This window comes from Phragmites australis, chromosome 18, assembly GCF_958298935.1.
Source record: "Phragmites australis chromosome 18, lpPhrAust1.1, whole genome shotgun sequence".
Taxonomy (NCBI): Eukaryota; Viridiplantae; Streptophyta; class Magnoliopsida; order Poales; family Poaceae; genus Phragmites; species Phragmites australis.
The window spans coordinates 4,886,755-4,914,090 of record NC_084938.1 but is presented as its reverse complement, the minus strand read 5'-3'; the positions used below and the strand labels follow the sequence as shown (position 1 = coordinate 4,914,090).

Below are 27,336 nucleotides of genomic sequence, written 5' to 3'. Positions count from 1 at the left end.
TGTTGCCATTCTCACCCTTCCTTGCTGCTTCGTTTCTCTGTTATCTTTCCTTTTCCTTCTCTTCTAAAATCCACACATTGTCTCCACCGCTCTTGAAGAGTTTGAGCATTTTCCTCTGCTTGGCCACGAGCCCATAGCGCATGACCCAATAACCCGTTGTCACCACCCCGGTTGGCTTGCCATCGCCCTCCTTGCCATCAACCTCGTTGACTTGTTTAAAGTGTTCCTGTTAAGTTCTGCTGCTATGGTTCGTCTTTTAGAAATTGTTCAAGTATTACACTCAGTAGCATAAATATATACTATATCTATATCTTTATCATCAAGGATCTTTCTCCTCCGTGACTATGTTCTCGGTTTTTAATATTTAATACATATGAGTTTTATAAATAAAAAAACTCTCGTTGGCTTGCCTTTCACTGTCCACCATGTGCTACCTCCTCATATGCAACACGGCCTAGTTACTTGACAAATTACCTAGACCATGAAAATGGTGTTTTATTTTCTATGTTCTGGCGACACGTGAAGTGGTCGTTTGGCCGTGCCAAACCGGCAGCGTATTTCCCAAACCTATAATGGCACTACAAGAACCTGCATGCTCATCGTTGAACTTACAAAATAACGAAATCAATAAACTCCAATGTCAAACACACAAATTCATGCTATATCATCTGCATTGCTGAAGCTCATCCACTGTAGGAATCCCGTTGACGCGTACCTTACATCAGTATCTGTTGACTAGTATGATCTTTATTATAAAGATATGTATCTACCAGTATGATCTCATTTCAAAATCTATAAATCCTCTCTTTTAAGGCTATATTTATTTTTTATTTTAATTATAGATTCTAGTCAAAAACAAAAATAAATGATAACGATCTAAAAATTGACTCATATAATTCACGCTTCCTTTTGTAATATGAAATTTCATAATCTGGTGGAAAAAAAAGTTTTTTCACATAATTTAGATCGGATCGTAGCAGCTGCCATGCCAAGGGACCGTAGATCGCAGGGCCTAGATACCTCTTGGCTGATTGGATTGCAGCAGGTGCCATGCCACGGGCGCACAACCCAACCCACAGTTCGGCACCTGACCTTTCCGCCTCGGCGAGGCCACCGGACCCAACCACCCAGCCGCAGAGGAGCCGAATGGCCAGCCCAAACCTCCCGCCGGCTCCAATTGCCAGTAAACCAACCCCCACGGCCCCGTGCGCCGCAAGCCTCGACAGGACCCACGAGCCGGCGTCCCCACGAAGTCCCGAACCCCAACCAACTAACCAGGGTTAGAACCCAACCCGACCTGAGATATTCCCCCATCGCCTCGCCTCGCCTCACCAAACCCCGTACTGGCCTCCGCCTCCGCGGCCCGACTTGATAGCTCCTCCTCGCTCGCCAACTTGCCCCACGCGCCCGCCTCCATGTATAAAGCCGCCTCCGCCCGCCTCCTCCTCAGATCCCTCTCCTCCGCCTCCTGCAAGTCCTCGCCCGCGTCAACGCTCGTCGCCTCCCCCAGCCGCCTCGCGCTCCGTCGCCCGTGCGTCGCGTGGGCCGGCCGCGGTCTCGCGCGCGCCGGTGGGTTGTCAGGCAGCCGCGCGCCTTTCGTCGGCGTCAGGGCGCAGATCGGGGCCGCCGTGCCTGCCGTCGAGCGGTTCCAGCGCAGGATGGCCACCCAAGGTGCGTGCGTCCGCACGGTGCCGTTTGGTGTGTGTGTGTGTGGGGGGGGGTGTCTCCCGGCGGTGTTCACGGGCGATTTGAATGATGCCGCCGCGTCGGTCACGCGCTCGCTGTGCTCTGCTCTCCCTCGCTCTCTCTTCATGTGCGCGCGTGGGGATTTGAATTTTTGTGTGAACTGAAATTTCGGCGACTTGAGGAGGCGTGCGCTGCTGCGAGGGGTTCCGAATTACAAACCGGAGATGTTCACGCCGTGTGGATTTGGTTCGTTTGGTCCATGGATGAGTAGAGGGGCTAGCGATTCACTCGGCCTTTTGGGGTTTATGCGAGTGATGCGATCTGATGGATGTACATGTTTGAGGGACTTGGAGCCGATCCATTGGGAGCTTGCTGCTTTCCCGTGTCGAGGCGTGGATTCATTCGATGTGTGTTTGCATTAAGAGATTCGAGAAGGATTCGAGTGAGCTTGTTTTGGAGGTCTCTGATGGATATAGAGACTTGAGTTAGATTCGTTTGCTTGATAGGGATTTAGGGGCTAGGGAGAATAGATTCCTAGTACTTACCCCTTTTCCTTTGTATCTAGATATTCTAGATGAATATTTCGCTGCTTTATTTGGTACTGTGATGTAATTTGATTTTGTTCGAAGTACACAAGATGGCTGCAGTATTTGTACCTGCATCGGACTGAAGCAGTCGGCTTAAGATTGTATTTTAGGCTAGCGCCTCTTTCGTGTCATGCTGCATGTGGAACAGAGCACGAGCTCGGGATATGATGGTTCATGATTAGTTGTTACACCTTCCAAGCAGTCGAATCGGTTGTTATGATTTGTTTTGGGTTACTACTAATTTATTTGTTAGATACTGATTAAGTGATTAGATGAGGAGTCGGCAGTTAGGCAGTGATGTTCTGCTTGTTTTTGGTTCCCTGGTGGTTGTGAGGATTGATTCCTTTTGGAAGGCCTCCTTATATGAGGCCATAATTGTCTTCAGTGGTATTTGGTGGGATTGGTTTGGTACTATAAGGATGATATTACGTTCATGTGATCATCACTTAGTTGGGGTTTGATACACATTATGGTTATCTCTGAACTGATGCCATTATTGTTGCCGTAGGCTGTTGTGGACTCTAGTGCTAAGTATATATTGTAGTAGTGCATTATCAGTTGACCAATAGTTCAGTTTTTTTCCCTATACAGGACGCTTATGCACTTTTGATTATCTAGCCTTCCCTAGTCTTGCTTGGATATGTGTTTGAGTTCCTATAATTGACTAATTTCAATGAGCTACCAACTTGATGACTCATTAAGTTGACTTTGAATCTGTGTCTTTTTACATACTGATTCTCCTTGACTATTAAGTGCCTTGAGCTACAGGAAACGAATTTCAGATTTAACGATTTATGGCATGAGTCAATTTATCAGGGAGCAGACATTATTCATGATTTGCTTATGCATAGGTCTTTCTTTGTCTCAATAGCTATTCTTGTTGCTTTATTTTGCTTGCAGCCACTGAGCATGCCTTCAAGAATATTCTGACCAGCCTCCCTAAGCCTGGAGGTGGTGAATATGGGAATTTCTACAGCCTTCCGGCACTAAATGATCCAAGGATTGGTAATTGCTCTGCTTGCATTTGAAATGTTCTCCTCCCTTTGCTTGGGACATTACCAATTACCATTCACATTCTCAATTGGGCTGTGTATGTTGAGTGTGATTCTAGCATCCTAGACTGAGGGAAAATTATAATACATGCTTATCGTGGAATACTATTACAATCCCTCACTTCCAGTCAACAAGAAGTTTATTTGTCAGTTTTTCTATTTCTCAAAATTCCAGGTTATTAAAAATGAAATAGTGACACAATTCTATGTTCCTCCTTACTTGAGAATGCTATATTTCCATGTAGAATTTGGTCTTGTAAACATGCTGCATGAGAGCATGTCATTGGTTATATATAGTGGGAATCTCCCTGGACAAATTGATTTGTGATTTGTAATTCTGCCAATGCTATAGTTTGCAGCACTAATCTTGTATATTATATTTTTATTGTTGTTATTGAATAAAGGTTTCTTTTTGTGATTTATCAGATAAGCTGCCCTACTCCATCCGTATTCTTCTCGAGTCAGCTATCCGCAACTGTGATAACTTCCAGGTTACCCCGAATGATGTCGAGAAAATCATTGATTGGGAAAACACATCTCCAAAGCTGGCTGAGATACCTTTCAAGCCAGCACGAGTTCTTCTTCAGGTTTGAACTGGCAACATCACACATGATCTCCCCTGTTTCTAAATGCCCTTTGCTCATCATTGACATTGTTCTTTAGGACTTCACTGGAGTTCCAGCAGTTGTAGATCTTGCAGCTATGCGTGATGCGATGGCCAAGTTGGGAAGTGATGCCAACAAGATCAACCCATTGGTACATATCTCAGTTTGTTCTGGGACATCTATAATTTTTCACATAAAAAATATTTCAAGTAGGCCACAAGTTAAAGTGCTATATTTCTGATGACATCACTTATCCATCCTCTTGACAGCTATATCTTAACATCTTATTTTTCTGATGTGCACATTTTCATTTGGAATGCAGGTCCCAGTGGATCTTGTTATTGATCACTCAGTGCAAGTGGATGTAGCTAGGTCGCTGAATGCCGTACAATCAAATATGGAACTGGAGTTTAGCCGCAACAAAGAAAGATTTGGTTTCCTCAAATGGGGCTCTACTGCTTTCCAAAATATGCTGGTTGTTCCCCCCGGTTCTGGTATCGTGCACCAGGTAAATACTCTAGACTTATGGAAATTTTCTGCTGTGCTACCATGTCTTCTATCTGATTAACTCCATTGATGTTTTTTGTATACAAATATCAGGTCAATCTTGAGTATCTTGGCAGAGTTGTTTTCAACACAGATGGCATTCTCTATCCTGACAGCGTAGTTGGTACTGATTCACACACCACTATGATTGATGGTTTGGGTGTTGCTGGCTGGGGGGTTGGTGGTATTGAAGCTGAGGCTACAATGCTTGGTCAGGTAAATCTCAAACGGACCCCCTTCTCCTTTAATGACAGATTGATAATTGTTACTAGCATTTTGTGCTGAGGAAAAAAGTGCACTTCTGACATCTTCTCCAGACACCCTAGATTATAATGCTGTTTACTTAAATCAGTTCACTTTGTAATATGCTATTTCTGGAACTTGTCTTGAGATGACTTATTCTCTTATATCCTTTTGGTATGTTGATTATGCTTGGGATTTAGATAAGCATCTTAGTCACATAAATGTCGAGTATATATATTATTTAACTATTTTAGTAGATTTTGATGTAACTCCAGTTGACCTGTTTGTTATTACCTTATACAGCCAATGAGCATGGTTTTGCCTGGTGTGGTTGGCTTCAAGTTGACTGGAAATCTGCGGAGTGGTGTCACAGCTACTGACCTTGTTCTTACTGTGACACAAATGCTAAGGAAGCATGGTGTTGTTGGCAAATTTGTTGAATTCTATGGTAAGTACTTCATGTTAGTAGATGGAACGTGCTGTCCAGGTGTAATTTAGTTGTATGTTATTGACATATTTTTCATACTCTTTTCTATCCAGGTGAAGGTATGGGTAAGCTGTCTTTAGCTGACAGAGCCACAATTGCAAACATGTCACCAGAATATGGAGCTACAATGGGCTTCTTTCCTGTAGACCATGTGACATTGGATTACCTTAAATTGACTGGGCGGAGTGATGAAACTGTATGTTTCACTATCTGCAAACTCTTTTATCCGCTACCATCACATCGATATTTTCATGCCAACTATAAGTGTGAACTATTTGGCAATTCATAACATACCTTGGGATTTTCCCCATTGGGCGTGGCATAGTATCTTTTTACTCCCCATGGGAATGTGGATCCATGCTTCTCTAGTTGGCTTTATTCAGTAGGAACTATTCCATATTTGTTCCCAACAGGGATTTACTAAACTTCAGAGGATAGAAAGTTGTCTCCCCCTAAACTCTATGTCCCTATTGCCATCCCTATCGTTGTTTCCTATTCAGTGTTCTCTTAGTTTCATTTGTAAAAATAATTATTTTGTCGGATGAGTTCTTCATGTGCTCCATTTTGTAAGTTCAATCTTCCATGTTAATTTAGGTGTCGATGATTGAAGCATACCTGCGAGCCAACAAGATGTTTGTGGACTACAATGAGGTAGCTCTTTTGTCACGGCAGCACTTGAGTCTCAGTTATTGTTTGTCGTGTAAAATATCATATTTGCATTATGATGGCAGCCTCAAACAGAACGGACTTACTCTTCTTATCTTGAACTGGACCTTGCTGAGGTGGAGCCTAGCATTTCCGGCCCAAAGAGGTATGATCTTCACTCTGTTCTTCTCATTGGACAATAGCATTGCATTTCTGCTAATTAGGAGGTATATTGGGCCTTACTGTATTCCTCAACTTGTAGGCCTCATGACCGAGTCCCTTTGAAGGAAATGAAATCAGATTGGCATGCTTGCCTGGACAACAAAGTTGGGTTCAAGGTAACTGCTTGGTTTTATACCATATAGTCTTGCATAACAGTGCTTCACCTGATGTTACTAACGAAATACATGTACGGAATTCCAGGGTTTTGCAGTGCCAAAGGAGCAGCAGGATAAAGTTGTCAAATTTGACTTTCATGGACAGCCTGCGGAAATTAAGCACGGTAGTGTTGTTATAGCAGCAATAACTAGCTGCACAAACACCTCAAATCCTAGTGTTATGCTTGGTGCTGGCCTTGTAGCTAAGAAAGCCTGCGAGTTGGGTCTTGAGGTTTGTTCTTTTGTAATGTAATCACACGCATGTACTGAATACTTTTCTCTGCTTTCTGCTGATGTGAAATGATACTTTTCTTCAGGTGAAACCATGGGTGAAGACAAGCCTTGCCCCTGGATCGGGAGTTGTCACGAAGTACTTGCTTCAGAGGTATCTTGTCATTGTTCAATAAAGAATGGTTAAACATAGAATTTCAGTGCGTATCATATGGCACCTTTGAATGGAATCTGATGATTTCTATTTACAGTGGTCTTCAAGAGTACTTGAACCAGCAAGGATTTCATATTGTTGGGTATGGCTGTACCACTTGCATTGGCAACTCTGGTGATCTTGATGAATCTGTATCCACTGCCATTACAGAAAATGGTAATTTGGATTCTGTGAACATTGACTTTTTAGCTGCAGGAATTTCAGTGTGTTCTCTATGATTGGCTTATGGCTTACCTTTTTTGGATAGATGTTGTTGCTGCTGCTGTTTTGTCGGGCAACCGTAACTTTGAGGGTCGTGTGCACCCTTTGACTCGGGCTAACTACCTTGCTTCACCACCTCTTGTTGTTGCGTATGCACTTGCTGGCACTGTAAGTCCACATTGTTTTCTCCCACTGATGGTATCATCACATAACCTATTTCTGTATGAAAGGCTGGCATGGTCAAATAAAATTCAGTATATCTGTGCTTTTGTTGCAGAGAACTAGTTAACATTAGAAGTTGTACTTTTCAGGTTGACATTGACTTTGAGAAAGAGCCCATTGGAGTTGGAAAGGATGGCAAGGAAGTCTACTTCAGGGATATATGGCCCTCAACAGAAGAAATTGCCCGGGTATATTCTGTACTGTAACTTCATTGCCTTCAGTTATTTATACGCAACTCTGACTTGTTCCTATCGTGTCATTTGATTATATTAGAGATGTTTCTGTCTCCACTTATTTTGTGGCAATAATTGTTACTAAAATGCTACCTAACAGGTTGTCCAATCTAGTGTGCTGCCTGACATGTTCAAGAGCACCTACCAGGCTATCACAAAAGGGAACCCGATGTGGAACCAGCTATCTGTCCCAGAAGCTTCGCTCTATTCCTGGGATCCAAAATCCACTTACATTCATGAGCCCCCATACTTTAAGGACATGACCATGTCCCCACCTGGTCCCTATGCAGTGAAGGATGCCTTCTGCTTACTGAACTTTGGAGACAGTATTACGACGGATCACATTTCTCCTGCAGGAAGCATACACAAAGATAGTCCCGCTGCCAAGTATTTGCTGGAGCGTGGTGTGGACCGGAAGGACTTCAATTCGTATGGTAGCCGTCGTGGTAACGATGAAGTAATGGCAAGAGGAACATTTGCAAACATTAGGATCGTGAACAAGTTTTTGAACGGAGAAGTTGGACCCAAGACCATTCATGTTCCTACTGGGGAGAAGCTTTACGTTTTTGATGCGGCCATGGTATGTTAGATGAAATATTGTGTGGTTTGTCTCTTCACTTCTGTCAATATTATTTCATAATGCCCATGGTCCCTACTGCAGAGATACAAATCTGAGGGCCATGCCACTATAATTCTCGCTGGCACTGAGTATGGAAGCGGCAGTTCTCGTGATTGGGCTGCCAAGGGACCAATGCTCCTGGCAAGTTCTTCTATTCAGATTTTATGTCCTCATTTGAATCATCTTGTCTGAGAAACCGTAGTATTTGACAGATCAGGTATTCATTGTTTTCAGGGAGTTAAAGCTGTTATTGCCAAGAGCTTCGAGCGTATCCACAGAAGCAATTTGGTGGGGATGGGAATCATTCCTCTCTGCTTCAAAGCTGGCGAGGATGCTGACACGCTTGGCCTAACTGGACATGAGCGGTACAACATTAACCTCCCTACCAACCTCAGCGAGATCCGTCCTGGCCAGGATGTGACTGTCACGGCTGACAATGGGAAATCTTTCGCTTGCACCCTTCGCTTCGATACAGAGGTATATGCACTCGGGGAGACATCCTTTTTATCTTTCCACTAGATATGCCATTTTGTATTGCGTTATTCAAGTATGGTTAACTTGCTTCTCAATTGGTTTGTACACTAACCAATGACATAACTTTGTTTGTGCTGTAGGTGGAGCTGGCATACTTCAACCATGGAGGCATCCTCCCGTACGTCATTCGCAACTTGGCAGGCGGACAGAACTAGGGAATATCACACTTCTTCCACGACGACGGTGTTGCAGACTCTTCCCCAGGAACTAGGGCGGGCAGCCTGGGTCAATGTAGAGAGTTCACTTCAGATATCAGGGCCTTTGTTCATCGTATAAATAAAGTAGAAATAAAAGCTGCAGGAGGCAGGAACCACCAGCTGGTGTTAGCGTGATTGAAGAACAATTTTGCCTGCTGTTTGGTAACGACGATGAACCGTGTGTGCGGAACAGGCTTTGCTGCCGTGAATCGTTGGTTAAGGTTCCGTTTGGCATTACAGTTCCTTTTGAAAGGCTTATTTTTTGTTCTACAGTCGGTAAATGTTGCTGTAGGTAATGGTATGTTTGGTTCCTCCGACCTCTCTCGTCTAGTATTGCTATTGTCGGAGGGTTTGGTGGGCCAGTTTCGCTCGCTCTGGTGAATTCTTACCCAAATGAACAACCAGCAATTGTGCTATGGAGAAGAAATAACAGTAAGCGGTTCTGCTATGGAGATGAATGGATGGGCATGAAACGAGCTGGGGAACCTACTTAGGAGCTAGGAGCATAATTTTTTTGGCTCCAATGCTTAATTATTCCCCTAATAAAATTTATGATTTTTAAGTGGACTTCATCTTGTCATGAGCACATTTCATACATCAAATGTCCGCTTCAGCATATATCGTTAGGTTAGGATCAGAAAGCGATCATACGATTGAGAGTCCGAAAATTTCTCTACTGATGACCAAACATGAACAATTCAATCCAATAAAATAGATATCCTCAAAAAGAAAAAGGATCATATGTGATTGAAATGCTATATTGTTCCAAACTGGTGACATGGGGCTAACACATGATTGCTCCAAACAATTAGCAGACACAAGGACACGATTTAAAAAATAAAAAATGCAAAACATGAATTGCCAGGTGGACATATAACCTGTAAGTTCGGTTAGAAAACAGTAGTGACCAACACCGGCAATCGTTTGATAGTTGCTCAACTGGCAACTGCCCGGTGGTTGCTCGTGCCCGTTGGGCAATAGATACCCATTCGAGAGGGATGCCTCCCGAACGGTCACCCTTTCACCATGTATAAAATAGCACATCTATTAATGAGAATTAAGAGTTTGAATCTATTTATTTGTCTCTTTTCTTTACATTGCAATCGACTTTCAATATGTTATCAGCCACTCTACTAAGTTCAAGACACGACAGAGGCACGAAGGCCTTGATCCATCAAAGGTGAGTGCCATGCGTACTGGAACTTACCTACGATGGCACTGGCCTCCGCCCTCCTCCGTGTTCAGTGTCAAGGTTGACATCGCCACCCACACCGTGTCTTCAATTGCCGTCATGGCCTTCACTTTACCTCGGGTCGCGGTCGTCGTCGCCCTCACGCTACCCAGGGTCACAGTCACCAAGGCTGTCGTGGTCATCGAGGCCCTCACCGGCTCCGTCGCCCTCAGGTTGACACGCATGGTGCCGACCCCAACATGACACCAGCCACGATCGATGCAGGCGGCGTTGTCAAACCCAGGCCGCCTCCACGCGCCAACGGCTTCTGCTCGGTGCACGGCCTCGTGCCGTTCTCCTACAGCCCCACCGTGGGCACCATGACGGTTGCAGTGACAGCTCTCGGCCCCGGCTACATTGTCAACCCGAGGACACCATGGCAGCTCGCCACGAGACCCCCCACCCGGTACTACGACCCCTCTTCAACCCTGCCACCCACCACTCCTCCGTGTCGAGTCTTGATGATCCGCGTCGGTGGACGAGACCAGCCAAGCTCGAAGAAGGAGTTAGCCTCCTCCCTTCCCGCACGGCCTTCGCCTGGGCTCCTGCTCCCCGGTGGCCATAGGCCTCTACTTCGGGGCCCCTAACAGCGGCGACTCCAGCTACCTCACCTCTCTTATACGCGCACGCTACTCCCGACCTGGGCCGACCAAAAGGCCGCCAAGGCCCAGGTTCTCGGTCTGCCTTCCCCTCCGCACCCTCCCCCTCCCCCCTGCTTGGCTGCATGGGCCGAAAGGCCGCCTAGGCTACGGCCTAGGTTGTCTTGGCCCCCTACCTGCGCGTGCCCCCATACTAGGCCATTGGACCCAAAGGTTGAATGGGCCTTAGCCCAAGTTGTCTCAGCCTAAAGGCTGAGATCCACTATTCTTGGCTGTTTTAAAATAAACCTCTCAGGTTTCATCAAAATAACACTCCAGTTATTTGTTAAAGTTAACAACCATTGTACTATCTATTGTAATTTTATATTCCAAACCTTGTATTATCTGGAATACTATAATGTTCAATATGTTTACTATTATGCATTCCCTATAATATGCAGTTGTGTTAACGATCGTGTTAATTTTGTAATTAAAATTATTTTCTTGCTAAATTACATATTAATTCACTTTAATTAAGCCCAAAGTGCTCTTATGCCCAAAAGTGCTTAATTCAAGCCGAATTAAAATACAAAATTAAATTAAGTGATTACCTCAATTTAATATTTGAGAAACACAAGGTAATAAAACTATAAAATCTACTACATATTTGCAGATTATCTACCATTACTGTGAGGTCTATATTTTGTCACTATGACTTAATGACTACCTTCAATGTGTTCTTCCAAATATTCTACTTAGCACAACATAATAGAAACATAGATATCTACTGACAAATGTCAGATTATGTCTCCTACTACTGCAAGATCTACACCACATTTGGTGATTATCTTTAATGTGTTAGCCACATAATTTGAGGTCTACACTATGTAATTCAAGTCTCAACTTAACTTTACAAATTTTGCATCGTTATTACAGTATTACCATGATGATTTTTCATTCACCTACAGTAAATTAATCAAATTTGTTCGATGAACTCGCTCTCGAATCTCGAAGGTCACAACTACCCAATTTGGGCTATGGACGTCAAGGTTAGTCTTGCGTCCCACGAAATTGTAGTGGCACTCCAACCTCCCTAAATGGGAGACCTGTCGCTAACAGATCAAGTTAAATATATAACTTTATACTTAATAAGGTATCATATCCATCCGGATCTCAAATCTGAGTATCTGATGGAAGAAAATCCGAACACTCCATGACTAGCTCTCAAAACAAGATATGAACACAGAAGAGAGACATTCTGCCTGATGCAAGTCATGAATGGACATATCTTCGACTCCAGGATTGCAAATCTATCAGAGATTATAATCACGTTATTCATGAAATATGTTCCAAATTGTGTTTCTGCGAAAAAGAACCTACCGATACAGAGAAGATAGAGAAAACTTTATATGCCATGCTTCTCGCTGATAGAATCTTATACAACAATACCGTGCAAGAGAATACCAAGTTTATTATGACTTAATACATGTATTACTTCAAACCAAAAAGCATGATGAACTCCTTCTATGGAATCATCATCAGCGTCCAATAGGTGTTGCTCCTTTACCTGAAATGCATGCTAATATCTAGAGTAACAACAAGTTCGATGGCTTTTTTAGAAGCCAACCAACAAAATTTAAAGGTAAACACAGACACAATAGGAAGCAGAAGCCACATGCACCAGAGCAGGGGAAATTCATTTCTCAACCCAAACTTGACAAATCTAATGTTTGTCGTAAGTTTGGATGCTACATGCACTACATTAAGAAATGTCGCACCATGAGATATTTAGTTAATATGTATTTACAACTCGTGGGATGTAACCGACCTGTTCAAGGGCAAAAACATAAAACACACTTCAATCTTCAATTTGATAATAACAAGGATTCTAGTTCACAACAAGTTCCATAACAACCAAGTAACAACCAGACTCTCCAGCAGCCAGAAGACCCCATGAGCACGGAGAACATGATCGTCAAATATGCTTTGAATGACATGTTTGGAGATTTTAACTAGTCTCTCAACTCCTTAGATATTACCTTATCTACGTCTATTAGTTATTGTAATAAATATGTTGTCATCATTATATATATTATATATCACAATATTGTATCAACATTATGATACTACATAAATTTGTATGTATTCTATATATCTCATACTAAATTATTCATTTCTATATATAGATTTCTACGAAAGTCAATCTGATGGAGGAGGAAATGTGCTTAGTGAACAGTTGCACCATAAATTCTATACTTAAGGAAACAAAATATTTCCAAACTCTTACTAAGAGACAAGGATATATTTTGATAATCGTAGGATGTGATGTAGTGATTATTGGCTCTAATCGTGCATAATTACTCTCCTTATGGGTACTCAAGTTATAATCGATGATGCTCTATTATATCCCGATTCAACTCGTACCTTACTAAGTTATAAAGATATTCATCAAAATGGTTTTCACATTGAAACACATGATGACAACAAAGAGGATTTTCTCCTCTTAATCAAAATAACAGATATGACAAGCTTCACTATATACCATCTGAATTGTACTATACATACATCAAACGCGTACCACATATTGCGTACAAAATAATTTTTCTATCTTGATAAAATCAAGACTTGGCATGATTGCCTTGATCTTCTGCCTTAGAGATGATGAGAAAAAATTATTAACAATTCTATTGGTCACAACACCAATTCCCAAAATCCTTATATTTGTGCACACCGCATGTGTCACAAGGAATTAAATTTTAAAGCCCTCTTACCTTAAAATTCATAACACGCTACCCAATTTCTTGAATACATTCAAGACCATACATGTGACTTGATTCAATAATTTTATAGACCATATAAGTACTCTATAATTCTGATTGATGCATCTCCAAAATAGACTCACATATGTCCCTTATACGTAAGGCACCACTTATGCCAAACTCGTTGACCCAATTATAAAATTAGAGCAAATAATCCTGGACGCAGGATCAATTCTATTTACATTATAGTTTGGTTTTGGGCACTACAGCATTAAGTATCCTATGTCTATACTCATAATAGTATAGTTGAGTCTCTCATCAAGAGAATCAAATCATTTGCATGACCAACTATAGAATTGCAATTTGCTAATATTTTGTTGGTGACATGTGACTTTACACAATGCATCAATAAACCAAATTTATCCAACTGCAATCATATTGCTCCCTCCGTTGTAGTTAGTACGTGAAAATTTAGCCTCAACCAAGTAATTTTCATCTGTGAATCAGTTACGTTTTGTATGTACCGATATCACCACCCTACAGCATACATCAAAATTCATTGGTGATCTATATGAGTATAATTATCCGTCAATCATATAATACCTCTATTTTCTCACATATGACATATTCATTGTCTGTATGCTCATAACATTTTTAGGACAATTCTCGACATTAGGGGGAGATTAATACCACAAAAAATATCAGGAATCAGAAGAGAATATCACACACATTTATATTCAATCCTCATATCCACGTACCAGAGATCTGAACTCTTATTCAGAATATCTTATATTTGTAACATATTGCAAATAATCTGCCAGATACGTTTACTCGTCATAAAGATGTCATCAAAACCGATTCCCACTATTAATGTGCTAGAAAGAGTAGAGTTACCTAACAAAATCACTCAACTCTCAAACTAAAATAAGAGAAAGGGAGAAGTATTGTCCCAAGGGGTACAACATCTTGCAAGCATTCTTGAAAACAGGGGAGAACATCCTCCAAGACAATAAATGCAAATCAACATTAAGTTGATAGAAACTTTATGGATATTCACTATCCAAATGCCTATGGATGTTCGGCATCCAAATATCTAGCATAAATGTGTACACAAATTCAGGCACTGCATCATTGGAACACTCTAACTCTATTATTTTGAGAAATACACAGAGTTAAACAGGACAATATTTTCACAAAATATATTGGTTCCATAGAATCAATCAATACAAAGACTACAAATTGTTGACATATATTTCTTCTCAAAATTGCCGTACACCTTCAACTAGATCTAGACCAAAAGTCCTAGGCAGAGTGTTTTAGCATTCAAATTTGGTCAAACTAAAGGTGGTAATTTAGGAGAATCGCTTTCGCTCAATAACACAATGTCTTCCCTATGGAAGTAAAATGAATTTTTACATAAAATGGTGAAATATCGAGGCTTGTAGTACAAGGGTTCACACAAAGACCGGTATCAATTACGATGCTACATACCCTATGGTATGTGTGAAAATTATGTTCCTATATTCAATACCATTGGCAGATCAAATGAATTGGATAGATTTAGACATATAAGTCTCTAATGGACTTCGTATTCTAAATCTAAATACAAATCGTAATATATATATTATGTACAACTTAAGTCACTCTATGACTTTAAATAGTTAAGTTGATTATGGCATAACTGACTAAATGAGTTTCATCCATATAAGGGTTACTCCAACCATGATGATTGCATATATGTGTTTATAATAAAATTCCAGTTAGATTTTGTATCATCTCTAAACCACACATGATAGAGTGTATAATCAATTTAAGATGGAATTTGAGATGAATAATTTGGGTAAAACCAAATTTCTCTTAAGTCTACAACTTGCGCATATTTCTTCAGGAATATTTATCCATCAGTCCACCAATATCCAAATAATATTGAACAATTATATACATCAAAACACTTATAGTCATTCAATCCCTAAATATGAATCAAGATCTATTAATATTTAGGGATTGATATATGAGCACTTTGATGGCACTAAGATATAGAACTTTTTCAATATCTTTTCATCATCAACCCAAGGTATGAATGGATCTTGATCCATATTTAACAACTTATAGTCATTTAATCCCTAAATATGAATCAAGATAACTTGCTAGCTCAAATAGCGTAGCTCTAATAACGCTATTAGATGGGAGTTAAAGAAGATATCCACAGATATCTTTATGGCACCAAAGATCTAGTTTTATTCTATTAGAAAAATCAAGATATGACCATAGTGAGATATCCATATACTGTCTATATAATTGATCCCCATAACGTCATATTATAGATTGATTTCATAGTGATATTGTCGGAGAGTGAACTCCTGTCGCAGGGATCCCGAGAGACCCCTTTTTAGAGATTCGGCCGGGGGGATGATCCTAGAAAAGCTTGCACGGGAAATGAGCGGAAAAGGAAATAAAATGCGATGGCTTGCGGGGACACCGGGTTTTTGGACAGGTTCGGGCCGCGTGGAGGCGTAACACCCTACTCCTGTATGAGTGTTATATCTATCCTTGAAGGAGATCCTTCAAGGGTATATCTGGTTCACGAGGGAGAGCTGTTTACAAAGAGCAGGAGGCTCTTATGTTCTAGCTGGCTGGTTTCTTGATTGTCTTGTGATCGGGGGCGGTGATTTCTTGTTCTTTGACTGACCTCTTGTTTTTCTCTTGTCCTCCTCTTTTTCGTTGTTCGTCTCTCCGTCCCCTTCTTGGTGCCCCCCTTCTTTTTCTTTTATAGATGCGCCGACCTCGACATATCCTGAATGGGAAAGAGGGGACGCGAGTGCCCAGGTGCCACGGAGAAAGGTCTAATCATTTCACTTTGGCGAAGTGACAGGGGCGGTGGAGGAAGGCGGCGCGCATTCGACCACTAGCCGCTGCGGAAGCTTCGGGGTGCCATAAAAAAAAAACCCACCGGACAGCCTCAGAGGTGCCCGGTGCGTCCACTCTGTCTTGTTCTCCTGCCAGGGCAGGGTGGCAGGCCGAGTGCTTCGATTCTGGTAACGTTATCCCGAGGTGCGCAAGTGGAAACGGGACGGGACCCGTGCATTTAATGAACCCACGCCCCCCAGCCAGGGCATGGCCGGGTCTGACACTGGGGCGTGGGCAGCCGAGAATGTCAGGATGTCAGAATGCCAGGCCACGCGCGCCTATTAAATGCGGCATCGGGCCCTTGACTGGATGATACTCTGGCGACGGGGCCCTTTGAGTCTTTGAACGATCTTGCGCGAACCTTCTGGGGACCGAGTCCCCGGGGGCTGCCACGTGCAGCCCCGAGCACTATTTCCCGAGCATCTTGGGGGGACCTTCGGGGCACCGAGTCCTCGGGGGCTGCCACGTGCAGCCCCGAGCACCCTCTCCCGAGTACTTCAGTGAGACCTTCGGGGCACCGAGTCCTCGCGGGCTGCCACGTGCAGCCCCGAGCACCCTCTCCCGAGTACTTGAGAGGGACCTTCGGGGCACCGAGTCCTCGGGGGCTGCCACGCGCAGCCCCGAGCACCCTCTCCCGAGTACTTGAGTGAGACCTTCGGGGCACCGAGTCCTCGCGGGCTGCCACGTGCAGCCCCGAGCACCCTCTCCCGAGCACTTGAGAGGGACCTTCGGGGCACCGAGTCCTCGGGGGCTGCCACGCGCAGCCCCGAGCACCCTCTCCCGAGTACTTGAGTGAGACCTTCGGGGCACCGAGTCCTCGCGGGCTGCCACGTGCAGCCCCGAGCACCCTCTCCCGAGCACTTTAGAGGGACCTTCGGGGCACCGAGTCCTCGGGGGCTGCCACGCGCAGCCCCGAGTACCCTCTCCCGAGTCTCTGCTTTTACCTTGCAGGGTGGTGATATGTGGTGGGCGGCCGGTTTGGCCTCGGGACTTAGGGACCCCTGGTTCTAAATACACCGACAGTAGCCCCCGGGCCCGTTTGGCAGCCGATGGGACAGAGACTGCGAATGGGCCCTTCGTCGCGACCGAGGTCAAGGCGGGCCGAATGCCACGCGGCAAGCTTTCCGGAGGTGGCCCCTGCGGTTTCTAGACATCAAGCAGACCCCAACGGGCAAATGAGTGGACGCGTGTCCATACAACTTCCGAGGGGTGTGATAATCATACGGGCGGCCCGTGCGGTTGCCGCGCAGATCGAGGAAAATACGCCTGGCAAAATGCTGACATCGCGCGATCGGCGGGAGATTCGCCTGTCAGTTGCGTCGATCGAGGCGATACTTCGCCGAGCGAACCGTCGGGGCGGCAGTTTTTGAATTTTGAGATATAAAAAGGGGGGAAGGATCGGTCCGTTCCCTTTTTTCACGCTCCCTCGCACTCGCGCTTCTGCTTCCTTCGTGCTTCTACTTTTCTCTCTCCTTTCACCGAAAATCACCCTCTTCTCCGACGAGATGTCGAAGGTCGGAGGGGGACGCCGGGATCGGGCTCCGATCAGCGTTTTGCCGGAGTCTCGCCTGAGGAATGAGGAGGCGGCGGACAAAATTAGGAAGCTGCTGGTGCCGGAGGGTCAGGAAGGCGCTGTGGCGGTGAAGCCGGCAACTCTGACGCCGGCGACGACCGTTCCCGGACGAACGGTCCTCTTCACCTCCTTCGTGGCGGCGGGGCTGGTGCCGCCGTTCTCCGCATTCTTCATGCAAGTGCTGGAGACTTACGGCATCCAGATGGCGCACCTGAGCCCCAACTCCGTCGTGGCGCTGGCGGTCTTCGCCCATCTCTGCGAAATGTTCGTGGGGGTGGTGCCGTCGGCGACGCTGCTTCGCCATTTCTTCGTCCTTCGACCGGTGGGGAAGAAGAGGGGGCACTCCACGGCGGATGTTGCGGGGTGCTGCAACCTTCGGCTTCGGGAAGGCCTGGGGGACCAATATATCCCCCAAGTGGTGCGCAGCAAGTGGGAGGAGTGGCGACGGGACTGGTTCTTTGTCGACACCGACCCCCACGAGCGGCTCGAACTGCCAGAGAAGGCGGCGGAACCTCGGCGATCGACATGGGAGGCGCCGCCGCCAGAAGATGCGAGGCTAAAGCCGGTGCTGGAGCGCATCCTGGAGCTGCGCGAGTCCGGGCTAACCTCCGTTATGGTGGTCGCGGACTTCCTGCGACGTCGACTGGCGCCTTTGCGGGAGCGGGCCCGGCCAAGCTGGTTCTACACCGGGCCGGAGGACATCACCAGGACCCAGATCGGCGCGAGCTGGGATCTGGGGCAGGCGGAGCTGCGAGGGATGATCCGAGTGATCACCGGGTCGGAGGACATGAGCCGGGTGGAGCTTCCGTGGCCGGAGATGGCGCTCTGCGCCAATCCCGACCGGGTGGCTATCCTGAGGCGGCTGCCGGAGTTCGACGCCCAAGGGCCCGTGGACCGGCCAAGAAGTCGGAGTCCCGAGGCCTCCGAACTCCCCGGGCTGGAAGATCTCCTGGGCGAGGAGGGCGTTGGCAGCGCGGGGCAGGCCGGCGACGGGGCTGCCGCAACCAGCAGCCGCCGCGCCGGAGAAGAGGCTGCCCCCGAAGCTGCCGCGGAGTCGACGCCGGGAGACCGGGGAAAAAGACCCCGGAATTTGATCCTGCCGCCGGAGTCTCCGCCGTCGCCGACGGCAGCGGCGGCGTTCCCGGTGCTGGAGCCGCGCCTGGTGCGGATGGGGCCCGCGCCGATGCCTGCGACCACGCCGGCGACCTGCACGGCGGAGTCCGAGACTCGGGTGGCGGCACCCGAGGCCCGTGCTGTGGCCCAGCCGAGCCCCCAGCGGAAGAGGCGGCGGGAGGGGTCCGGACCGACGTCACCGGACCCGGACGTCCGGCTCCCAGCGGCCAAGTGGCGATATCGGTGAGTTATTTCTCTTGCTTTCCCATGGGTATTTTCGGCCCGAACTAAGTTTTGACTCTTTTACTTGTCTCCCGTAGGCCGGCCGCAGCCGTTGCGGCGTCGGAGAAGGAGCAGGCGCCAAGGGCGGAGCCGAACCTGCCCGCCGCGCCAGCGCAGGCAAGTGTAGGAACGGCGGAGGCGCCGATTGACGTGGAGGCGTCAATCGACGGGGCGGCTGTGGGGAGAGAGGTAGTGGAGGCGACTACGGAAACGGCGCCGGCGGAGCCTACCCCGGGCGCGGAGAGCCCGGGGCGGAGAACAGTGGAGGCGGATGCCTCGTCGGGACCGGTGGCCAAGGCGGCTGATGCAGGAGCGCAGCCGCCGTCCGAGGCCTTGGTTCCGGAGGAGCCTACCCCGGTCAGTCAGAGCCCGGGGCGGATGGCGGCGCAGGGCCCGGCGGAGAGCTTGGCCCCCCCGGAGGGATCCGGCGGAGAAGCCCGGGAGCCCTCGGCGCTCGCGGTGCCCGGCCGGCCTACCGATCCCTTCTCGGCCGCCATTGAAGGCGTCCGAGCTGCCGTCGAGCAGTTGGGCGCGGCGGTGGATGCCAAGGAGGGGGAGCTCGAAGCCGAGCGCGCCCGCCTGGCACTGGAGAGGGCGCAGCTGGCCGGCGCCCGAGAGGAGGCCCGTGCGGCAACCGTGCGGGAGCAAAAACTCCTTGATGACATCCGCGCGGGAGCCGCGCGGGAACTTGAAGACGCCGCCCGCCTGGCCGAGGCGTCGAGGCGGCAGGCTGCCGATGCCCTTGCCAGGATGGGGCAGGCGCAGGTGAGGGAGGCGGCGGTCACGTCCCGGGAGCGGCTTGCAGAGGAGCGGCAGGCCGAGCTGGCCCGCCGAGAGGGCGCGGTCGAGAAGACGCGCGCCGACCTCCAGCGCTGGGAAGACGACCTCCAGAGGATCAGAGGAGAAATCAAGCGCTGGGAAGAAGACGTCTCCATCCGGGAAGTGGACAACGCGCTGTCTGCGTCTGACCTCGGAGCCCGGGAGGACTCGGTGGTCCAGCAGGAGGAGGCGCTGGCCCGGCGGGAGAGTGAGCTGAGTCGCCGGGAAGGCGAGCTGAGTCGCCGGGAAGGCGAGGCAGCTGCCGCGGCGGCCGCCGCGGCTACCAGGGCGGAAGAGAATGCGAAACACGAGGCGGAACTGACCGCCCGTGAACAAGCCCTGTCCGAGGTGGTGGCCAAGGCGAAGCAGGATGCTGCCCCTGCCGCAGCTGGCGGTTCTTCTGGTCCGGCCGGGGACCAGGGACTTGAGGCACAGCTGCGGGTCGCCAAGGAGAAGCTCGAGGCGGCCTTCGTCTCGCGGGTTAACCTGGTGCAGATGCTGGAGGATATACTCCGGCGGATGCGACGGGCCATGGAGAAAGGCGGCCTTGGGCGGCTCGTCGGCGATACGAAGGGCGACGGCCCCGCGCGGCAAGTGCTGGAGCTGCAGCAAGTCTGCGAGCGCCTTGAGACCCTGCCTTGGGCAGTCCAGGAGCTCGCCGCCCGGGAGGGACGCGGCCTGGCTCATGCCGTGGCCGAGCATGTCTTGGCCTGCTATCGAAGCAGGGACCCGAACTTCCCGCTGGAGCCGGCGCGGGAGGGAGTGGTCGAGGCTGAGGAGGAGGCCGCCCGGGCAGCGGTTAGCAGTACCGCCTCTGCGGTGGCGGCCGGCTTCAGGCGGGAGGTACCACCATCGCCAGCCCCCGGGGACGACTCAGAAGACTCAGCCGACGCCTCTGCCGCAGACTAGGCCGTCGGCGCCCTTATTTTTTTTTTTGTTGCAGATGTAGGAGCGAACCTTTAGAAAAAGCTTTGTCCAGGTCTTGCGAATATAATGGCAGCTTTTCCTTGGGCTCGAAACTCCAATTTCTTTTGTATGCTTGAGGTTTCTTTCCGGCGCTCTGTCTGGAAGTCCCGAGGAGTACTCAGTCGGGCCGCTCCCGACCTTTCCATCCCCGAAAAACGAAGTAGTTGTAGTCGCTGGTGTGTGTTGGCGCAGCCAGCTTTTAAGCTCTCGTGAGTCCGCACTGCCTAGCTTAAGAAACAAAGACATAGACTCCTTGCTCGGGAGATAGAACAGCCCTGTCCGGAACACGCCGTGCCCTGTGAACACCTTTTCACCTTGCGACCACTCAGCCGGTAGATGGGAGACGCGTGCGAGCGAGAATGTGACCAAGAGTCCTCGCGGTCCGGTGGTGCCCGGGCTCAAGAAAGGGCCGGACCGAGTACTGACAGCCTGCCCCCAAGGCCTGAGCTCCGGACTACTCGAGCAGCTCGAGTGATAGGATTACCCAGGGCACCTGAGGACCCGGTAGAGCTCGGGGTCCTTAAGAGCGGACCGACCACCACGACCACCACGAAGGGCTTCGGTCGAACGTTATCGCACGCACGGTACTCCTTTCTACGAACCGCTCTGTCGTTCTAGAAAAAGGCCGACACGCGGCAGGGTTTGTTCACGGGCCAGGAGACCACCTCACCGAGCAGATTAAAGTGCGAGAGCCCCCGAGAATGACTCGGGAACATAAAGTTACTGAAAGCAGATTTGTTTGAATATAACCACTCACCGGGCAGCCGTCGGCCTTCCGGCCAGCCGACCCAGAAGGGGTTGATTCCAAGCCCGGGGGCCCGGGAACTTGATCCTTTCAACGGAGCGCCCGACCGCCCATGGGCATACGAGGCTCCTAGGGTCGGGTGATCTCGACCACCCAAGCCTAGGCGGTAGGACCACCCGAAGAACCCTGGGGGCCGACCAGAGACCGGGGCATTGAAGCCCTCGCGGCCGAGCTGCTTGTGATTGCTGTCCTGTGACTTGATAGAGAAAAAGTAGAATTTCTTTGTCTGGTGCGCTCTGTTAGTGCGGTACTTGCCTTAGACTGCTCTTGTTTTTTCGACCCGAGACCTCTCGAATACCCGAACCGGAAGACAAGGGCGGTCAGAGGCATAACCTAGAGGTCCTATGGTTCGGTGGCGCCCGGGTATGACAGGCCAGACCGAGCACCGACAGCTCGCTCCGGGGGCCTGAGCTCCGGCCTACTCGAGCAGCTCGAGTGATGGGATTACCCAGAGCGCCCCGAAACTCGGTTAGTACCCGGGAGCCCGTTACGACACCGAATACCACTGCCTACCATGTCGGACGTAAGTCAGTGGCGACTGCCCGCATGTATACCGATTGGGATTCTTTTATCAATGGGAAAAAACGAGAGAGCGAACTTTTTCTCGCACAACCGAGCACCTCACCAGACAGGTTAAACATAGGGAATCCAGAGAAATAATTTGCCATAGTGATTGCTTTATCAAAATACTGAATGTACGATATTTACAAGGTTGGGCGACAGCGATTTACCATACGGGGCGAAGCCTCCAGATTGCTCGGGCGAGGAGAAGCCCCCGGCCTTATCAACCTGAACCGCGAGCTTGACCATCTACGGGTAGAAGCGTCGGAGATGCTCGATGTTCCACGGATTCGGGAGTGGCTGCCCCTCCTCCGTTGCCAACCTGAAAGAACCTGCCCGGGGGACCGCGATCACGGTGAACGGACCTTCCCACACAGGGGACAACTTATTCATTCCTTCGCGCGACTGGATGCGCCGGAGAACTAGGTCCCCCACCTCGAAAGACCGGGCCCGGACGTGACGCAGATGATAACGGCGCAAACTCTGCTGGTACCGAGCCGCCCGGACAGCAGAACGCCGCCGGCGCTCTTCCAGGTAGTCTACGTCGTCGCGCCTTTGATGCTCCTGCTCACCCTCAGAGTACGCGTGCACTCGAGGGGAGCCGAGAGTAAGCTCGGAGGGGAGGACCGCCTCGGCGCCGTAGACGAGGAAGAAAGGAGTTTCCCCGGTAGCGCGGCTTGGCGTAGTCCGGTTGGCCCATAGCACAGCCGGCAGCTCATCCACCCATCCCTTCCCGTGCTTAGCGAGCACGTCATAGGTCCGGGTCTTGAGGCCCTTTAGTATCTCCGCGTTGGCACGCTCGACCTGCCCGTTACTCCGAGGATGAGCGACGGAAGCGAAGCAAAGCTTGATGCCGAGATCCTCGCAATAGTCCCCGAACAAGGCACTAGTGAACTGGGTGCCGTTGTCGGTGATGATCCGATTGGGGACACCAAAACGGCTAGTGATACCGCGGATAAACTGGAGCGCCGTGCCTTTGGTCACCTTGACGACTGGGACTGCCTCCGGCCATTTGGTGAATTTGTCGATAGCGACGTATAGGTACGCATAGCCCCCGATTGCTCGGGGGAATGGACCCAAAATGTCCAAACCCCAGACCGCGAAAGGCCATGACAGGGGAATGGTATGGAGAGCCTGAGCTGGCCGGTGAACCTGCTTTGCATGGAACTGGCATGCCCTGCAGCGCCGAACCAGCTCGGAAGCATCCTGGAGAGCTGTGGGCCAGTAGAAACCTTGCCGGAAGGCTTTCCCGACCAGCGTGCGGAACGATGAATGGCCACCGCACTCGCCCTCGTGGATCTCAGCGAGAAGATCGCCGCCTTCTGCCCGAGAGATGCATTTCAGGAGAACACCTCCTGCGCTACGTCGGTAGAGATCCCCGTCTACTATGGCATAGCGTTTGGACTGCCGAGCAACCCTTTCGGCAGTCGCCTCATCCTCGGGTAGGAACCTTTCTTTCAAGTACCCTCGGATGTCAGACATCCACGAGGCATCTTGAGAACATTCGGTGAGCACAGCGCACTCGCCGGACGGCGGCGCCCTGACGGGGCTTCCCACTGAGGGCACCGCCGGGGTCCCCTGAATTGAGTTCGAGGTTTCCCCTTCACCCTGTTCGGCAGGCAGGATGGAAGGCCGTGTGAGTCTTTCTTCAAAGACTCCGGCAGGGACGCGCGCACGTGATGAGGCCAGGCGAGATAGCTCGTCGGCCGAAGCGTTGTCGCGGCGAGGGATATGCCGCAATTCAAGGCCATCGAAGCGTTTCTCGAGCTTCCTGACCGCGGCCACGTACGCCGTCATTTGAGGATCCGTGCACTGGTACTCCTTGGAGACCTGGTTGACGACCAGCTGGGAGTCCCCCTTGACCAGGAGGCGACGAATCCCGAGCCCCACCGCAGCCCGGAGGCCAGCGATGAGACCTTCATACTCCGCCATGTTGTTGGATGCGCAGAAATGCAACTGTACGACGTACCGGAGCTCTTCACCCGTTGGGGAGGTGAGAACCACTCCGGCCCCTGCGCCTTTCAGCGAGAGGGAGCCGTCGAAGTGCATGACCCAGTACCCGGGCATGTCGCGCCCGGGATAGGCAGAAAACTCTTTTGGGTCGACGCAGGGGATGGGGGTCCACTCTGCCAAGAAGTCGGAGAGCGCCTGGCTTTTAATTGCCTGGCGACTAACGAAGTGTAGATCGAACTCCGCCAGCTCTACTGCCCATTTGACAACGCGCCCGGTGCCCTCCCGATTTCGGAGAATGGGCCCTAGTGGATAAGTGGTAACCACTGAGACTTTGTGCGCCTGGAAGTAGTGGCGCAGCTTCCGGGAGGCGACGAGCACGGCATAGAGCAGCTTCTGAGCCTGAGGATACCTTGTCTTGGCTTCCCGGAGGACCTCGCTGACGAAGTACACCGGTCGCTGTGCCCGGCGGGCCCGGACGGTGGCCCCGCCCGGGGGGCTGCTACAGCCCCCAGGGGCGACGGCATGGTCGGGGTTGGCCGGGCATTCGAGCTCGATTCCTTGGCTAGGAAGAGCAGCGTGCTCGGGCTCGACCCCTAGCTCCGGGGGAGCCACGAGGACAGGTGAGTGGTCGGGGGCCTCTGGGAGCTGGGACCCAGCATCCGGCCCTGAACACTCGTCTCGCTCCACCACCAATACTACGCTCACAACCTGAGGAGTGGCCGAAACGTAAAGTAGCAGGGGCTCACCTTGAGAAGGAGCCACCAAAACGGGCGGCGAGGTAAGGTATTTCTTTAAGTCGCGGAAGGCCTGCTCGGCCTCCGGCGTCCAGTCGAAACGACCGGATCTCTTCAGAAGCTTGAAGAGGGGGAGCCCCCGTTCCCCGAGCTTGGAGATGAAGCGCCCGAGGGCGGCCATGCAGCCGGCGAGGCGCTGGACCTCCTTGAGTCGAGCCGGGGGTCGCATCTGCTCGATGGCCCGGATCTTCTCCGGATTGACCTCGATTCCTCGGCCAGAGACCAAGAAACCAAGGAGCTTGCCCGCCGGGACCCCGAAGACACATTTCTCCGGGTTGAGCTTGAGGCGGGTAGAGCGGAGACTGTCGAAAGTCTCGGCAAGGTCCTCGAGCAGGGTGGCGCGGTCTCGGGTTTTGACCACGAGATCGTCGATGTAGGCCTCGACGTTGCGGCCGACCTGCGAGTTAAGTGTGATTCGAATGGCGCGCTGGAAGGATGATCCAGCGTTGCGCAGGCCGAAGGGCATTGACATGTAGCAATAAGTCCCCACCGGGGTAGTAAAAGCAGTTTTTTCCTCGTCCCCTATGGCCATGCGAATCTGGTGATACCCAGAATTCGCGTCTAGGAAGCACAAAAGATCACATCCCGCAGTTGAATCTATGATTTGATCAATGCGAGGTAAAGGGAAAGGATCTTTTGGACAAGCCTTGTTAAGGTCGGTGTAGTCCACGCACATGCGGAGCTTGCCGTTGGCCTTCGGGACGACGACTGGATTTGCTAACCAGTCGGGGTGGAGGACTTCTCGGATAAATCCGGCGTCGAGGAGCTTGCGGACTTGCTCGCGGATGAACTCCTGGCGCTCTGGCGCCTGCCGCCGGACCTTCTGCTTCACCGGGCGAGCGTCCGGACGCACGGCCAAGTGATGCTCGATCACCTCCCTAGGGATCCCGGGCATATCGGACGGTTGCCAGGCAAACACATCTGCGTTAGCCCGGAGGAAGGCGACGAGCGCGCTTTCCTATTTGCTGCCCAGGTCGCTGCCGATACGGACAACCTGGGCAGCGTCTTCGCCCACCTTGACCTCCTTCGTTGGAACGGAAGTGTTGGCGGCGAGTCGGGGTCTGGATGTAGAGGGTCCCGGGCCCCCTGAAGAGCCATCAGCCTCGGCTTGCGCTGAGACTAAGGCCATATAGGTTTGTTCGGCGCAGGAGACAGCGCCACCGGAGTCAGCGGTCACGGAGATAGAGCCTGCGGGGCCGGGCATCTTAACCGTAAGGTATGCATAATGCACGGCCATCATGAACTTGGCAAGCGCCGGACGCCCGAGGATGGCGTTGTAGGGGAGAGGGAGCTCTGCGACATCGAAGAGGACGCTCTCCGTACGAAAGTTGTCCCGGCTTCCGAACGTGACAGGCAACTCAACCTGCCCGAGGGGCAGGGAGTGCCCGGGCGTTACTCCACAGAAGGGGAGTGACGGCTTCAGGCGTCGGGAAGGCACTTGCAGCTTCTCAAAGGCCTCTTTGGAGAGGAGGTTGAGACCGGCGCCGCCGTCGACCAGCACTCTGCCGATTTTAACATTGCAGACAGTGGGAGACACGACCAGAGGCAGTCGCCCCACAGCTGCAGTACTGACGGGGTGGTCGGCCATGCTGAACGTGATCGGAGCATCCGACCACCTCAGGGGTCTTGCGGCCTCCTCGCTCGGGGTTGCCGAGCACACTTCGCGCCGCATGACTTTGATGCCACGGCGCGAGCAGGGTGTGTAGGCGCCTCCGTTGATGAAGGCAACCGTATGCTCGGGCTCCTGGAAGCCGAGCTCGGTATTGTCGGGGATGACCTCGGTATTGCCTCCCCCGCGGGATTCGTCGCGCTCCCTCTGGCGCTGCTCTACGAGTCCCTTGACCGTACGGCACTCCGTGAGATCGTGCCATCTGGTCTGGTGTATGGGACACCATTTACCTGGCTCAGGCCCCGCGGGAGCGGGGACCCTCGCTGGAATAGGGGGCCGACCAGGGGCCGGGGCTCTTGCTGGAGCTGATGCCCTAACCGGTGCTGGGGCCCTCGCGGGCGCCGAGGCCCTAGGAGGAGCCCGAGCAGGAGTCCTGACGGGGCGCCGATCGGCTTCGGGCCGACGCTCTTGTCGGCGATCGGGCTCTTGCTGCCTTCCACGAGCGGGGGCTTGAGCTGGCTCAACAGGAGCAGCCTCGCGCTTCCTCCTCTTTTTCTTTTCCCGCCTATCAGAGCGGGAAGAACTTGGTCGATCGGAAGTGGGGCGAGGAGCATGCCATGCCCTGGCCTCCGCCGCTTTGGCGCACTTATCGGCCAGTGCGAAAAGTTCCGCAGGGGTCTCGATCTCGTGCGTGCCTAGCTTCTCGA

General features: G+C 50.5%; 1 protein-coding gene across 2 annotated transcripts; it reads left to right on the top strand.

Moving 5' to 3' along the window:
• The first annotated feature begins 1,375 nt into the window (after positions 1-1,375).
• On the top strand, positions 1,376-8,996 carry LOC133898336 (putative aconitate hydratase, cytoplasmic). Of its 2 annotated transcripts, none has more exons than XM_062339000.1 (20): positions 1,376-1,671; positions 3,174-3,278; positions 3,752-3,912; positions 3,989-4,081; positions 4,253-4,438; positions 4,531-4,692; positions 5,023-5,167; positions 5,260-5,402; positions 5,801-5,857; positions 5,938-6,017; positions 6,114-6,189; positions 6,275-6,460; positions 6,546-6,613; positions 6,711-6,829; positions 6,921-7,042; positions 7,186-7,284; positions 7,430-7,909; positions 7,991-8,093; positions 8,187-8,425; positions 8,563-8,996. In XM_062339000.1, exons 1-20 carry the CDS (start codon positions 1,416-1,418, stop codon positions 8,635-8,637), a joined length of 2,955 nt encoding a protein of 984 aa, XP_062194984.1. In that variant the 5' UTR covers positions 1,376-1,415; the 3' UTR covers positions 8,638-8,996. The 2 variants fall into 2 exon arrangements, with proteins under 2 accessions (XP_062194984.1, XP_062194983.1); XM_062338999.1 differs by having other exon boundaries at positions 1,378-1,671; positions 7,991-8,089; positions 8,183-8,425.
• The last annotated feature ends 18,340 nt before the right edge of the window (positions 8,997-27,336 follow it).

Coding starts and splice junctions, on each gene's coding strand:
- LOC133898336 (XM_062339000.1), top strand. CDS start 1,416: ATGTATAAAGCCGCCTCCGCCCGCCTCCTCCTCAGATCCCTCTCCTCC. Junction 6,018..6,113: donor AGCATTTCCGGCCCAAAGAG/GTATGATCTTCA, acceptor CTCAACTTGTAG/GCCTCATGACCGAGTCCCTT. Junction 6,461..6,545: donor CCTGCGAGTTGGGTCTTGAG/GTTTGTTCTTTT, acceptor ACTTTTCTTCAG/GTGAAACCATGGGTGAAGAC.